This window comes from Temnothorax curvispinosus, unplaced genomic scaffold, assembly GCF_003070985.1.
Source record: "Temnothorax curvispinosus isolate PA1 unplaced genomic scaffold, ASM307098v1 QBEX01002909.1, whole genome shotgun sequence".
Taxonomy (NCBI): Eukaryota; Metazoa; Arthropoda; class Insecta; order Hymenoptera; family Formicidae; genus Temnothorax; species Temnothorax curvispinosus.
The window spans coordinates 1-13,280 of NW_020212689.1; the positions used below are offsets into that span (position 1 = coordinate 1).

General features: G+C 41.3%; 1 protein-coding gene across 1 annotated transcript; it reads left to right on the top strand.

Moving 5' to 3' along the window:
* Positions 1-1,356: 1,356 nt before the first annotated feature.
* Positions 1,357-9,029, top strand: LOC112452058 (zinc finger protein jing-like; the record flags this gene model as incomplete). The annotated part of the gene is made up of 8 exons (XM_025012076.1): positions 1,357-1,765; positions 3,160-3,470; positions 6,932-7,397; positions 7,548-7,727; positions 7,894-8,035; positions 8,104-8,234; positions 8,317-8,384; positions 8,478-9,029. Coding segments are annotated over 8 exons (1,885 nt in total), but the record flags the coding sequence as incomplete, so codon positions are not given.
* Between the last annotated feature and the right edge of the window lie 4,251 nt (positions 9,030-13,280).

Genomic DNA, 13,280 nt, shown 5'->3' on the forward strand with positions numbered 1-13,280 from the left:
ACACACACACACACACACACACACACACACACACACACACACACACATATTTTCATACAACAACGCGCAACAACTAATATTAATATTCCATATATTTCTAAATTCTTCTCAAATCTTCTTTAAACCCAGGAAGAACAAATATCTCACTTTATCTTTAAAATAACATTCCTTGCATCCTAAAACTTATAAAACTTGAATTCTAAATCAATGCATTCTCTCTGTAAACCTTATACTCCAGAACCTATCATATACCTTAAACTCATATCTTCCATAACTTCTGTGTGCACTAATAATATATGTAATTAATTAATTCTCTCTGCGAAATGATACGCCAGCTTTACACACCCGGCGAAGCGACAACTTTTTTGCAAAAATTAAATCGCTGTTAAAAAGTTTGAAGCCAAATTTCCCGAAACCGCTTTTCATCGCCCATATGTGTCTCCTACACCTCTATTTGCCTGCAAGTTACCAAAACGGGTCGCCGAGCCGCGATACTGGAACCCCCCAAACGACGACGGCGACCGGGCCAGGCCGATTGGCAATGTCTAGGCCTGTAATTAGGTTTGCGTTGGTGGTAACATCATTACTCGGTAAGCTTGCAATTTCCTCGTGGTCGCCGCCGCCGCCGCCGCCGCTTGTCGTCTCCAACCGGTTCCCTTCGTGGCGCTTCGCGGTTGCCACGAAAGCTGTTTGCTTCTGGTCTCTGGACCGAGAGCGATCGACCGACCACCGGCGACTCGGGTCTCGCTTGGATCCATGGGGGGAAAAATAACAGAGGGGGGGGGGGTCGAAGCGTGACGAGGTGTGCGATGGGTGGTGGATGAGCCCCCCATCTTCATTCGGATAAATTGTACCACCACTTTGTAATGGGGCGTTGCACGACGACGTACACGGAATTTCTGCCGACATAATGATCGGGCGTAATACAACCGTAACGAGATACCTCACATTGTGCTGTGTTAAACGCAGTAGGTGGTGTCGCGTAGGGGATTTTTGCCTCATTATCGAATCGTGCAGCTTGTTACAAGCTGACTGTAATCAATCATAATGACTATGCTTCTATATTGATATGTTATAAAAGATGCCTCGGTATCGCTAGTTATTAATTCTAATTCCTTGTCTAGAAATTATCCCACATTTATCCACTTACATATTCATCAATTGAGAAACGTGCCATTAAAAAAATAATACGATAGAGATCTGGAATACATTATATTCTAATAACAGCAAAATACTATGCAATAATAATAAAATGAATTAAAATTCGGGCGAACTTCGTCGCGATACGCGAATTTTGCGAGCACGTTTCTTCCCCGAAGGATTTTCCATTAAACTATTTTTCTTCGTTTGTCGCAGTGGAGTCGCGGTGTCTTGCGGAGAATGCAGCAGCAGCGGCACCAGCGATATCACAGAACCAGGGTCGCCGTGCAGCACCAGCAGCGACGAGGGGGTAGCCGCGGTACGCGGCACATCCGCCAGTCCGTTGCCGTCTCTACCCAAGCTGGCGCCGTCGTCGCAGCTCGGTACCAGGCCCCAATGGCCCTGGACCCCACCGTTGGCGGCGACCGCCTGCTCCACCACCGCATTCAAGAGGCTGAGGGGCGAACCTGAGGCTGGCGCTCTCCCGCGCTCCGGCGCCGCCGATCCCACCTCCAGGGGGGCCGTCAAGGGGAACGGAAAGATCACGGGCGGCCAACACCACCACGAGTCCCAGGGCAAGATCACGGAGTACTTTAAGACGCAGATTAAGCCGCAGCAGCCGAAGGTTGGTGTCTCACTCGAGATAGAAGCGAATAAATGTGTCAAGAAAAAACTGTATCCATGTATTTTGTGCGAAAAGACAAAGATGTCGGAGGCACAAATCCCTTGGCGGATTCTGGAGAGATCTTTTCGTAAAAAATGAGTTCTCGATTGCCCATGTGCCCAACCCACTGTCTCTTTATATTTTGAAAGAAATGTGAGCTTTGTAGTAAGGTTTACTTTTGAATGAGTCGCAGTCGGTATCTATGTTAGGTAGCCACTCGAACACGAAGGCATTGACAGATTTCGAATTCTAAGAGAGAGTTGTATGAGACTCTGGAGATTTTTCAATGTTTTTCAGGTTTCAAAAGCACAAATGGATGGATGATCAATCTTCATTTTATCCGAACTTCGGGAAAAATTTTATCTAAGGGTTGTAGAAATATATAAAGTTGATTGTTGCAAGATCAGCCTGTAACACTCATCGTTTGTTTAACGGTATTTAATTTACGGTACGTAGAAGTCAGATAAACCAAAGGAATAGTGGCGGAAGAAAGTGCTTCTTCGATGAAAACCAACGCAATGTAACAGAAGTGTTGAAGGAAGGTATCGACCGGCTTTACTTCGCGTGAACACTTCAGATACAGACTCATCTTATCAGCGAGCACGCGTTTATCGGATATTGAATTAGCCTTTTTTAACAAACCCGCGTGTAGGTCTTTCCAATAGGTTGATATTAATTCACGGAAATTGCTCTCGTCCTATCGATCGGCAATTTGACGCGGCACGGTCTCGATAATTCGCGTTTCACACCGCATCGCGCGTTTAACGCTAAATGTGTCTCGCTCATTTTATTATGATCAAATCTCGGCTAACATCGCGATTACAAGAAGCAGGAAGAGAAGTAAGACAAGTTATTCGAAATATTTGTCGAATTTTTTGTCCGGTATACGACTATTTCAATGTTGCTATTATCTGCATTATACTGCAGTAATCTCTTTTTAGACCGGTTCTACAATCAGTCGTATGCCGGAATTGGATGTCGGAACGCAGCCGATGGTCCAATAAGAGAATTTTTTGAAAACAAATTTCTTCATTGGACCATCGGCTACGTTCCGACGGTTCCGACATACGACTGATTGTAGACCGGCCCTTAGCAAACATATATTTCTTTCAATGTTACTGAGATATTTCCTGGAAAATATTGAGGACGTCATACATCATATTTGAACAGTATCTATATTTGCTATCTCCCTACTTATTTAATGTGGACGTTAACGAAAAAGTTACTTTATTTTTATCTCTTTTGGGAAATGCCAAGTTAATGTTTGATTATTTTCGATATGATATTCTCGCACAGTATGCCTAAATAAATAGTACAATAGTACTGAAATTTTACTGTTATGTTTCTATTGACAGATAAAGAAAACGAACGAAATGGTGCTGGTAGCGAAGAGCTCGTCGGAATTTCGAAGGCCACCCGTGGTGCAGAGGAACAAGGGCGGCCTTGCTAAATACTTGGGCACCGTGTCGCCCAATGCGAACCAGAATACTATGACCAACGAGCCCTGGGAAGTGAGGACGTTGACGTCGACAAACACGAAAAAGGTACCGGTGGTCATCGTGCCGAGGGCCAACGGTAAGATAGACAAGAAGCTGCCGAAGTCGCTGCCAATTCTGCCAATCTCGAACGACGTGCTGAAAAATCTGCCCAAGATCTCACCTCTTAGGTAAAGATATTGGATTTCGTGTCCGCAGCACGCCCTAACGCAATAATGCTGATTGATTAGCTAGTCAATTTAAAGATGTATGGTAGCACTTCTCTAGTCAAATGACCATCCGCGGCCCTGTTCTGTAACTCTAACGACAGTATCGTTATATTGTCGTTAGAGTTACAGACATTATCGGGCTCTAACGACATTATCGTTATATTGTCGTGTAGCATTTTTACCATATATCTGCGCAACGGCAATACAGCGATAACGACACTGTATGTCGTTAAGAGTTGCAGAATCAGGGCACTGCATTCGATAAATTTTAAGACAGCAAAATAATTGTTATTAAATTACAGAATGGTTTCTCAGCGTAAGTATCATTTTTATTTTCAGTTTGTTATTCATTTCTGAATGAATTACTAATTTTGAAATAGCTAATTTTGAAGAAATTAATTTATAAAATAAAGTACAGAAGCTCTCTTGATTTCATTACTAATCTATAAAACACAAAATTCGTATTTTGGATTATTTTTTTTATCGCCAGAATTAGGAACTGGGGCTGTTACTCTTCGACAGCTTCGAAGTTAACTTTGAACTTTCGAAGTTTAGGGCACGTTCCACTTAACGCCCGCAACGTTCTTAGAATCATTTCATCCTTGTTTTTTTTGTCAAATGTTAAATAAAGACAAATAATGCTCACGTTGCGGGCCTTAAGTGGAATGCATCTTTAACCCTTAAATGCCACCCGGGGTCCAGCGGATCCCAGACCCTTTAGAATAATATATTTTCAAATGTTTCCCCCAAAAATGGAGCTCATGCTCCCATTGATGATAGTTGAGTGATTGACCTACCCGGTTGTACACTTAGCAGTACTCAGTTTACTTAATTTTTTATACTATGTTGAAATTGAAATTTTAACAATATAAGCATTTTATTCTCTTTTCTAAGCCTTGAATAACATTGAACATAATTTTCATAACTAAATATCAAAAAATCAATGAGTAAGGAGACATTTTTCATGCTGGGGTCTTTTAGACTCCATGTGTCATTTACGAGATTCTTGAGAGGTGTGGCATTTAAGGGTTAAGGTAAATGTACCAATGCCTGGATACATACCTATGTCTGGACATTTTTATCATTTTAATCCTTAAATAAGTTATAACGCGAATTAAAATCAAAGAATCAAAGACAAAAATATTTTGCGTGTATTATAATTTTATCTTTAATTTTAATTCGCGTTATATTTATTTAAAAACTAAAATGATAAAGGTGTCCAGACATAGATTATAAGTGTTCCGGCATTGGTACATTTACTTTAAGGTGTTTTCGAAGCTTCGAAAAATATATTTGCGACATAAGCGACATAATTGCAACATTAGAAATTTCATTCAGATTTTGTCATATAATTTTATAAATGTGTGCTTATTGTGGTACTATTACTATTACACTAAATTAATAATTGTGTAATTTTGATTCTTCGAAGCTTCGAAACTTCGATTTTCGAAGATTTTAATGTCGAAGTTCGAATATCGAAGCCTTCGAAGCAAATCACCAGCCCTGTTAGGAACATTCAATGTGTTTAATACATTATTTTATACGCATATTAATAAATATCGGCATTACTTTAACTCTGAAAAAAGAGTTATCCCAGAGAGCACGCATGTCCAAAATCGGAACACATAAGACGTTTAAAAGACATCTTTTAGACATCTTTTAAACGTCTTACGAAATGATGGCTAAAAGACGTCTTAAAGACGTCTTGTGTCCCGATTTTGGACCTAATGTGCTGTTTAGGATATTGTTGCAAAACCTACATTATATTATGAAATTTGGCAACATCGCTCTAAACAGTCAAATTGGTCATCCTGGCTTATAATCGCCACTGCATTCATATTTGAGTTAAGACTTCTGGGTACTCGCCACGGCTATGTTAGATCGTGACGTCAGAGACGAGAAATGACACGCTAAGAATTCTTGCGTGCCATTTTTAAATAAAAAGATATTTGGATGGAAAAACACTTCTGATTGCTTTAACACACTTATAAAATATTCCGAAAACTATCCTTTTTCCTTGACATGCGCCTGCGCATAAGCCTGTATGAGAGGCTTCGTATTACATTCATTTTATGATTTTTACTGTTTGACTATCAAAAGAAAAGGATAGTTTTCGGAATATTTTATAAGTGTGTGAAAGCGATCAGAAATGTTTTTTTATCCAAATATTTTTTTATTTAAAAGTGGGATGCAAGAATTCTCAGCGTGTCATTTCTCATCTCCGATGTCACGATCTAACATGGCCACGATGAGTACCCAGGAGCCTTAACAAAGCATAGGAAAACGCAAATAAAAGTAAGAAAACTGAAAAGTATTAAAAAAAAGTATGGAAAATTATAATGAATCTTCTCCGTAGAGAAGTTAGAAGGAAGATTTACTACTAAAGAACAATGATTTTTCATTCTTATTGGTACAAGAAATATTTCTTGTACCAATAAAAGGTGAGATATAAATGATTGGTGTATGCATTGTCCATGGATTTTAATAAAAATTGAGTATAAAAATTTCCAAAATATTATTTTCTAATATAAAAATTTTCTTTATTAATAATAATTTGGAAAAAATCAGAATAAGAAAAATATATAATTCAAAATTAATTTAAATTTTTATCGTTACCTTATACTGTCATCTCAAATTTTTTAAAGGGCCTCTATCTATTAATAAGATTATTTGATATTTTTTTTTTTTTTTTCTTCTTTCAATTTTAGAAGTTTATAGAAAAAATAGTTTTACAAAACAAACTAATTTTGGAGGCTGTACACTTATATTATACGCGTTTTATTCGTTGCCAAGTTTCAGAACATCAATAGGAATGAGATTTTCTCAAGTTCCAATATTAAAGATCAATTTTTTTCTAAATTATGTGGTGAATTAATTATATTTTACGGTTTATGACGTCGTTGACAATTCCAGATTACATTAATATATTTTCTCTTGTTAGTTTGAGATATTGTAATAGATGAACGGTCAATGTGTGCACTGTTCGCTATAAGACTACGTCTTACAAAGTTATATTTCATAATAATTTTCTTGAAAACGCTACAGTAAATTGACTTCGAGTTTCACATGTAGAAACAAACTACATTAATGAATATCTCAGCAAAATGTTATGACAATGGTGTTATCTTTGAACTTCTGACATACATCTTTAACTATCTAGTCTTTTGCTATTAGATGCATATTGAGAAAAAGTTTCCCAGGCAACATGCGTGTCTAAAAGATGTCTCAAAGACGTGTTTCGGACCTCCTTAAAAGATATCTTAAAAACGTCTTCAAAGCGTCTCCAAGACTTTCCGTGAAGCTCGGATTTATAAATTAATTCACCAAACATGTAATTTTTTTAGTCGAAAGGAATGGAACACTCTGGTAAGTAAAGGCTGTTTTCTGGTTAATAACTTTTTCTTTTTTTTTTTTTTAAACAGGTTAACTTCGGACGCGAGTATTAATTCGACTAAGGGCAACTCCCCGCCGGCTACTGCCGCCTCGCCACTACTGGACGAACCGTTGGACTTCAAGGCAATCTTGGCGGCGAAGCCGCATGTGAATGAGAACAACAACCTGACGAACAGCTGTGGAGGTATCCTGGGTGCGTTAAGGTCGCAGAGCGGCCACGACTCTCCCATTTCGAGGCTATTCTCGCCGTCGAAGGAGGACAGTAAGGGCGAGGATGGCCAATCGGCGCCAGTCGACGAAGACGATGTAGATGAGGAGGACTCCCGAGGCAGCGAATCGAAACCGTCGCCTATCCTCTCAGCACCTACTACCATTCGGTTTCCGGCACGAGCGCCCGAGAAGGATAGACCGCAGGCTACTGACAGCGGGATTTGTCGTTGGGATAAGTGCGAAGCCAGCTTCGAGTCTGTGGGTGGTCTTTTAGAGCATCTACAGGTACGTGAGAGAACATTTTTTACCGTAAATCTTTAACCTTCGCAGAAAATGCTGGAAAATCAATCAATAGAGTCTTGTATTTCTTACTCGAACAATCAACTTACTATTAATAATGTAAAATCTAACTTATGCAATTTGTATTTTTTATAGGCTGCACACATCAACACGCAAACTGGCGGCGACAATTTCGTCTGTCATTGGCAGGGATGCAAGGTGCAAGGTAGGACGTCATGTTCCCGGCGATGGTTAGAGAGACACGTTCTGTCTCACGGCGGTAACAAACCCTTTCGATGCATCGTCGACGGTTGCGGTTGCAGATTTAGCTCCCAGGTAACGTTGGTGTTTTCCTCGCATATCATTGATTTTTGTCCGGGAAAATATTTAAAACTAATCCATATTCATTTACAGACCGCCCTCTCAGGTAATGAGGGTTTTCCTCATATCATTGATTTTTGTCCAGGAAAATATTCAAAAACTAATCCACATTTATTTACAGACCGCCCTCGAGAGGCACGTGAATGGTCACTTCAATCAGTCGGAAACGAGCAGCAGTAACGGGAGACGTAGTTGCGAGAATGGCGGCAAGCTCGTTAGAAGAAATGGCAAGAAGCTTAGATATAGGCGGCAACCTTGGTCAGGTGAGTGTCTTTTCATTACGACTCCACATTGATTACAGATTTCTTCCATCACGGTATCTTTTTTGCAGCGAGACTTTTTGATTACTTTGACTCGGGAATAATGGAGGGTCTCCAGCACAGGCTACTGGAACTAGCGACATCGAGGACGCAAGGGCGACTAGCTGAGACGCCAGGAAACTCGATGGTACTAACTAGTCAAGTAAGAAATTTATTGTCGCATCATACGGCTAACATTGTAAAAAGCATTTACTTGATTTACTTCAATAAATTTCCTCTTCCAGGTTTTAGCGAGAAGAGTCGAATTGGACGGGAAGAGGAAGGTATTACTGCGGTGGTATCCTCAAGATATGTAAGTTTTTGTGTAAAAATAAACTTTAACTAGTTATACGCACGATATCCGAGAGACTCATGATTCATTCTTTTGTCGTTGCGTTTCTTACAGAGAACCGGACGAATGGGTATTAGAATCCGAAGTACAAAGTACGAAACACGTAGGTATTCGCAAAGCGGCTGCTAGTAACCCGGAACAAGTGAGTTTAGCTCTCTATCCCGCGATAAGCGGTCGCGCACCGCCGACGGCGCGAGCGAAGCAGCGCCGGAAGCCGGTAAAGGACTCGTGATAATGTCGGCCAATCGGCATACCAGAACTGACCTAACGAGCGCCGACACCTGAACCAGAGAAGAAGAACAGAGTGCTGCCGTTGACACGAGAGCACGACACAGTCTATAACGCTTCCTGGTTGGTGAAGACGAGGGCCGCGACGGTGCGACCTGAAATACCCGAACGTATCGAAAGAGACGGAGGCCGCTTTAGAAGATAATTTATCTGAAGATGAACGACCAATCCTTGTAGATCGATTAGGAAATAAGAATCGCAATGTCGAAGGAAATTGAGAGATAAATTCAGGATGACTCGAGTAGCAGACAGTAGCGATAAGATCAAGGGACACGTCTGAAGGATAAACAAAGGGGAACGCGATTATCCGTCCTCCGTTTTCGGGGACGAGAATATTGCTCAGCAATGAACATCTTCGTTATTATTTATCGATGGATACATCTACTAATCGCGCTAATTCTACGCGGATCTCTGCCACGAGTACCTCGCATATTTCGACGCTCGTCGGCTTCGGAAGCGCTAAGTCTGGGCCTCGAAAGTGCCTCACTGTGGATACGTTTTGTACCGATATACTGCCGATCAAGATCCCAGAGATAGACGCGCGGGGGAAGCGGCAGGAACGGTAGACAAAGACAAAAAGCGAAAAAAAAAAAGAAAGCAGTAAAGAGCTTTTGCGTATTTGGTTTTGCCAAAGGAAACAGAGGGAGTGCACAGACAAAATATTTAAGCGGTAGTTAACAATTTATAAGGAGATAATCACTCTGGTGGCCTTAAGACTCAATTAATATCTAACATCGGCCCCTTGGCACTTCCGGGAACTGATGGTCTTTGCGATCTCCGACGATGCTTCGAGAGAAAGGTAAAAGAAGAGAGAAGATACGTCTACCTCGATTTACAACTCGGTAGAAACTCGCGTCGGTCGTCGTCATGACATGAAATGGGACACGAAGAGGAAGAGACGCGGGAAGAAAGAAGAGGATCGTGGACAGCGCGAAGCGGGCGCAGAAGACTGTATCGGGATTGTATGAGAGACTTAGAGAAAATCGGGGAAGGGCGGGTTTAGGCTGTTAGGTGAGGATGCAAGACAGTACGGATGAAAGCGTGCATGTGTGTGTGTAAGAGAGACCGAGTGATAATGCTCCGAATTCGCCGTTATTTCCCTGAATGGGGTTGACAGTCTCCCAGGCTTGAAAAGCTCGGCACGAAATTGAAAGATTGCGGAATAATCGGACGACACGTACGCCACCCGAGGTTTCTAACGAGGATTGTTTCTCTTCGTTCTTCGTAGAGATGGAACGGAGAGGCGATGTACAAAAAAACAAAATTAAGGAAATGATAGTGTTCTCAGGGCCCGAGGCATGCCCGAGCCAGCTTTTTGTAGAGAGAGGCGCACGGCATCGAGCTTGCCTCGTTTCCGTGCCTGAAACGTGTTTTCGTGTACTTCATCATCGCGTTACTTTTATCTTTCTGCTGAGTCTCGCGCAGCGTGTTAACGTACGCTCGTCGCACGAGAGAGCACAAAATTTAATCGAGTGCTAAGATGAAGAAAACTGGGAGTAGTTAACATGCTGCGCGACCGCAACCGATGAGCTGTTACCCTCAAAAGGGGTAAATTACGTAGGCTGTGTTACATTTCCCACGACTTGTTAAGCGAAGAATGTTATAAAGGGAGTGAACAAAGAGCAAGACGTGCACGCGTCGCCGCTCCCGCGCGTACATAGTTTATCGCGGTTGTAAAAAAAAGATAAATTTTGCGACCATGAATGCTTGTGAACGATCGCGGAGCAGCAACGCCGCGTGCATGTACATGCGTAGCAAATAGAACTTCATGTAAATTAAGACTCGCGAAGGAGAAGAATATACGTCGTGTCGTGTGTGTTGAATGATTGAAAGTGCGTTGAATGAGAAATTGATGAGACGACTGTGTGAGAAAATAGGAATGGATGAGTAGATAAAATGTGAATGAAGGATGGAGAGAGAGAGAGAGTTGGAGAGAGAAATGGAGACCGTATGTGACACACAGACAGACAAAGACGGTACGTCATTTACACACCAGCTAAGAAACACTGCCAATATAACTGTAATTAAGAGCTCTACGACATAATTAATCAATTAATTATTCTTACTATTATTATAAAGTATGATTGTAAGTGTATAACCGAATAGATCTCTAGCTGACGCGCGAGGATGCATGTAACAAGAAGCGCGGCCATTCCGATAACGCGTCGTCGTCACGTCCGTCCCATGGGACATGATATTTTAATGAATGACAATTTACTTTTTCTCAAAACTGCCCGCGTGTGAAGGGGGGGTGTTCCGTGCGCGCGGCGTGCGCGGCGCGTCGCGAACCGCGAGGCCGCGAAGTTGTAAATGTAAATACTTAGTTGAAATTATCGTAACGAAACGGCATATTACACGAAAACCCTGTACTCGCGCAGCCGCGGGCTTGTTACTCGTCGCCGTTGAGGCAAGCCACTCGCGAGTACGCGAAAGCTATCTAAAAAGAAGATATATCTCTCTGTATCCGTTGATTTTCGAGCACAGCGTCCCCGCGAGGGCGGCACGCATACGGCGGTGGATTTCCTTCCTTCCTTCCTTTTGAAGGGACCGAAAGATCAACACCGGATAATATAAACGCGTCACTGCCAGAATCACGCACTGCCAGCCCCGTCGTTCTAACGGCGCGCCTCTAACGTAGTATCTCTCTCTATTGCACGAGCATATATTCGTTCATAACGTGCTTCTAAGAAACTCGTCGTCGGCTCTTTTCTCTTTATACGTACATTCATACACACACATATATACACACACGGCCTAGCCGCAGCCACTGTTCCCGGATTTGTACATCCTTCGAGTCTATATCGCCGTTCCTAAAGAAAGTCATTTACATAACGCTTTGCAAGTTAATTTGAAAATTATGCCGTAAGCTGAATTTAATTTTTACGTTTGGACGATATCCGTAAACTTAGGACAATTAATTATTCGCGCCCTGAACCTGTGTTCTAAATCTAAATGGAGTGATGATTTATTTTTAGCTTTAGAAAAGTAATTATTTAATTTTTATAGTTTTCTTTAAAACCGGCGATATTCTCTCCGAGCGCTCATGTATCGCGCACTGCCAAATTTCGTCGTGCACGTGATCTAAGGCACTGCCAGTGAGACATAATATACAGAACAGGACGAGGGTGAAAAGAGATATCACGCGTTCTGCTGGGGAGTCCTGTTTACTCGCGTTTCGAATCGATTCAAAGTTTTATCGGGACGACTCCTCAATGCCATACGATGTTTCGTGAGGAATCGTTCATGTGTTCTTCGTGATCCCGCTTTCGGGCCGAAACACGATAAGATATAAAAGTTTAAGGAGCGAAGAAGAGTTGTTATAAGAGTAATATCAATATATCAAGATGTACAAATAACACAAAAATCGAGATACGTTGCTTAAAAAATGCTCGAAAAATAAGGGTATCTTTGTGACGTATTTTAAACGTTTGCGTTAGTTTCGAGTGAAGTGAAAATTGTATATTTAATCCTTGCTTCTCTTCGACATCCGCATTTCATATCTCATTGTGTTTCGATCATTCATACGTTCATCGTCTAACTTTTGTTCTTTTGTGGCGCGATTATTTCTCCTTTCGACCGTTGTTTCTATCATTTCACCTTGCCAATTTTCTGTCACACGATCTCTGCTCATTGTAAAACGGATTGTCGTCAGTCAAGATTGTATCGATTAGGTAAGGGACCAATCTTTTACGTACGTGAAAACTTATCTGCCATTTCTGGCAACAAATAATCGTTTCACGGAACATGTCTTTCTTTGCAACCGACCAATTAGATCGATCGTACTTCACGACTCTTTAGTTGATATTTAGATATAATTTATTTAGAGAGAGAGAAAAAAGAGCTGAGCAGAGGTTCCGTTAGTTATTAAGTTCTTATTCTTTAAAAAAAAAAAAATCATTTTTGTAGTATTAGCGTAAAGGTGAGACGATAGAAAGAACTCTCGGTTTATCTGATCGCGCTTGATCTCGTGGAATGGAAGAACCGCGACAAATGGTAAAAAGAGTGAGACACGGAGAGGAATGCACTCTTCGAAGGTCCTTCCAGTTATATTATCTACTTCTCGCGAATGTAAAATTAAATTCGAGCGGATCGGCAATACGAGAATAACATAAAAGTACAATAAAGGAATTTTAGTTTCGTGGTAATTTTTCCGGACGAGCTCGGTTTGATACCCTAGCGATCCTGTTTACGATAAGTTTATTCGAGATTGCGAATATGTTTAGGACGCTCTTGTATAATTATGCTTTGTATAATTATGTAATTGGCGAGTCTAATTCCGATTAAGTATTTTCTCATACGTTACGTTCTCTCGTTTTTTCCCCTTCTACTAATCGCGGATAAGAGTCGCACCTGTGTTTATTGTCGCTCGCCAAGAAAACGAACCGATTACATTTAGCTAAAACAATTTCTTTACGCTGTCGCGTGACGGCCGAATTTCTTAGCACGTCCGAATCGACGGCGGTGAATAAATTTTTCTCTGTAAACTGTGAAGAATATTGAAAAATACACGTGGCCTAGCCACACACATACACACACGCGTAACTGTAGCATTTCGTGTATTTACCATCG